This window comes from Bactrocera tryoni, unplaced genomic scaffold (genome assembly GCF_016617805.1).
Source record: "Bactrocera tryoni isolate S06 unplaced genomic scaffold, CSIRO_BtryS06_freeze2 scaffold_11, whole genome shotgun sequence".
NCBI classification, from domain to species: domain Eukaryota; kingdom Metazoa; phylum Arthropoda; class Insecta; order Diptera; family Tephritidae; genus Bactrocera; species Bactrocera tryoni.
The window spans coordinates 21,453,618-21,456,620 of NW_024395824.1; the positions used below are offsets into that span (position 1 = coordinate 21,453,618).

At 43.1% G+C, this 3,003-nt stretch overlaps 1 protein-coding gene across 1 annotated transcript; it reads left to right on the top strand.

Annotated features, from left to right (window-relative positions):
* The first annotated feature begins 1,057 nt into the window (after nucleotides 1-1,057).
* LOC120779866 lies at nucleotides 1,058-2,758 on the top strand. Its single transcript, XM_040112220.1, has 3 exons — nucleotides 1,058-1,402; nucleotides 2,251-2,523; nucleotides 2,669-2,758. The coding sequence occupies exons 1-3, from the start codon at nucleotides 1,058-1,060 to the stop codon at nucleotides 2,756-2,758; spliced, it is 708 nt and encodes a 235-aa protein (XP_039968154.1).
* The last annotated feature ends 245 nt before the right edge of the window (nucleotides 2,759-3,003 follow it).

The window sequence follows — 3,003 nt, forward strand, 5'->3', positions numbered from 1 at the left end:
GCAAAGTGCGCACGAGGGCTAGATGAGGGGAATATCAGTTTACGGAGGGAAGGGCATAAAATGTTGCGAAAAAAATCAATTACATTCCTCAGTAACTTAATATTCATCGCAAAATGGTTGCGGCAATACTGACATTGTACACAAATTAAAGAGCGGAAGTTTACTTGATATCGGAATTGTACAGTTGTGTGAACAAAAAGAGGTAAACATAATTTGCAGGTTTTAGAGTTTCGCATTACTATTTGTTTATATTTACCTTTACATGGTGGGAAATTCTAGGCACTGGTAGTAAAAATTATATGAGTTATACTTGTATCTTAAAACAATTTTATTTAATAAGAAAACAGCACATTTTAAAACTTCACAACACCTTATGGTTGTTCCCAATTTGTTCACACCACTGTACATGCGATAGAACAGTAATGGTGGTGATGCCAGTTGTAAAAATTCATTTTAGCTACAATTGGGAAAACTTTTCTCAAGTTGTGGGCTTTTATACGTACATATGCAAGGCAGTTTTATATATCTGTGGGCACACTAACAAGATGCATCACATCTGGCAGCACTGTTTGTCAGTTATTCTGGTAGCACTGTTTGTCAGTTATTCTGGCAGCACTGTTTGTTAGTTATTCTATTATTTTTCTATGTATATTCTTGGAAATTTACAGTTTCCAACTAAATTCCTATTCTTAGTTTCCAGTTTTAAGAAGCGTCACTTTTTGTACAGACGCTGTCAAGAGTACAAGTGTTTAAGATCTCTTTAATAAATAATCGTTTTAATATTAAATGTCGTGTCGTAATATTTCCACATTACCCCGACCCCGACATGATTAAATTGGATCAAACTTTGTCTCTCCACGCGTTAAAGTACAAATGAGTGCAAACGTTAATATGAATTGCAAATTCACGCTCGTTGTAATTTCACACTCATCAGTGTCTAAAAATTTGTGCAAACCAGTGATCACGTGCTCTCAATCGATTCATTGACATGCCATTAGAGCACTCGCCAAACACGTCCACCAGTAATTCAAACGTCTTGACATCAATCTCCTCGAACATGACCACAAACGGCCCAACTCTGACCATCGCTGACGCCGTCGATGAAGCCCAGAGCACTGCATCAATTGTAGCTGTGTCCAGTTGCAAACTCCCGCAGTTCTGGTCCATCCAGCCTCGTTTGTGGTTTGTTCAGGTTGAAGCAGTGTTACAGGTGGCCCGTATCACAAATGACGCATCACGTTACAATCAAATCGTTAGTGCCTTGGACCCTGATGCAATGTTACAGCTAGCGGACTTCCTGCAGAATCCACCAGGGACCGACAAGTACGCGAAGCTAAAGGACGAGATATTGAAGCGGTTCTCAGAATCCAGCGACCGCCAGCTTCACCGAGCGCTTACGGAGGTTCAACTCGATGATAAAAAACCTAGCCAGCTCCTGCGCCAGCTCAGAATTCTCATGGGCGACAGGGCCTCAGAGGACTTACTGCGTATAAAATGGTTGGCATTGTTACCACCGGTGTCTCAAACTACTCAGAGATGCCCTCCAGATGAGCTTGCTTAAGTTGCAGACGAGCTAATGGAAAACCAGGCTGGCCATTCCGTTATGGCTACACATCACTAGCCTGCCCAGGCAGCACACAGGGGCGACAAATCCGAAAATACTCTGCTCACCAGCATGGCAAAGGACTTGTCAGGCCTTAAACTTACCATAGCTGACCTGGTGACCTGTATCAAGGACCAGGGAATTACTCGAGACCGACCCCAACCTGCATCTGGTCGTTTCCAGCAGTCATCATCGAAGGAAGAGCCAGCCTCAGACAAAAAGAAGATCTGCTACTATCACCGTCTCTATGGGTCCAGAGCCAAAAAGTGCGAGCGTCCTTGCACCTTCGACTCATAGGCGGAAAACTAACTTCGCTGTCGACCATTCAGACGGCCGGCGACAGCATAGAGGCTAACACACCACCAACCAGAGAGCATCACCTTCACATTCATGATCGCACAACAAACATGAGATTTCTTGTCGATTCTGGATCAGTGATCTCTCTCATGTCCAAGTCCGCCATCAATCACACGCTCACAGAAGATGCTCTGACTCTCTTCGCAGCCAACGGCTTGTTATCCGTTATCGAAAAGTCATCACCCGTGATTTCAATCTTCGCCGTACATTTAATTGGTCTTTTATAATCGCAGATGTCAAGTCAGCCATTCTCGGTGCAGACTTCCTAGTCCACTTTGCATTGCTTCTAGATCTCGAAGGAGGATGTCTCATCGATACAACCTCGTCATGCACAACTCAGGGCAACTACTGGTGCACTTGACGCCAAATACCTGCAATTACTCAACCAATTCATAGACATAACTCATCCCAGCACCAATCCTGTCACAGCCACTGACAGTCAAGTCGCTCATCACATTGAGACAACTGGGCCACCAGTATTTGAGCGCCCACGACGTCTCACCGGCGAGAAACTACAAATAGCTTGTTTAGGCCAGTGCCTAATTTCTTTTTTACCAACCTTAGTGAGTTATATAACAGACTATTGCCAGTTAGCTGTTAATAACTTTCACTCAACGGGCAATAGTTTCGTTGAAAACTCCCGCTAGGTTTCACTCAATGGCTTAGCAAGCGATTCTGATAGTCAACTTTCTTTCACTTTTTCTGAAGACACGAGAGAAGAAAGACGACTTCCACCGACCATCATCACCATCATCACCATTGTCACCATTATCGCTATCATCACCATTATCAAGGTAATATATGTATGTATAAGCACTTATTTCTCCATAAAGAGCCAAAGGTTTTGTTATATATTATATGAAACACAAAACTTGGTGTTTTTACTTTAACTAACATATTGTCCTTTTTGTTTCATATTCTCAACCATCGACGCATCGTCCTCCTCGAGTGACTCGTCGAACGTTCGAGAATATTCATTGGTCCTTCGAGCCGGATATCAAACCGCAACACTTTTTACACATTATCAAGGCGCTACACACCAA

Excerpts from the sequence above, each read along its gene's own strand:
- LOC120779866 (XM_040112220.1), top strand. The coding sequence starts at position 1,058 with ATGACCACAAACGGCCCAACTCTGACCATCGCTGACGCCGTCGATGAA. Across the intron at positions 1,403-2,250 it reads TTCACCGAGCGCTTACGGAG|ATCTCGAAGGAGGATGTCTC; the intron begins GTTCAACTCGAT and ends CATTGCTTCTAG. Across the intron at positions 2,524-2,668 it reads TTTCTTTTTTACCAACCTTA|ACACGAGAGAAGAAAGACGA; the intron begins GTGAGTTATATA and ends CTTTTTCTGAAG.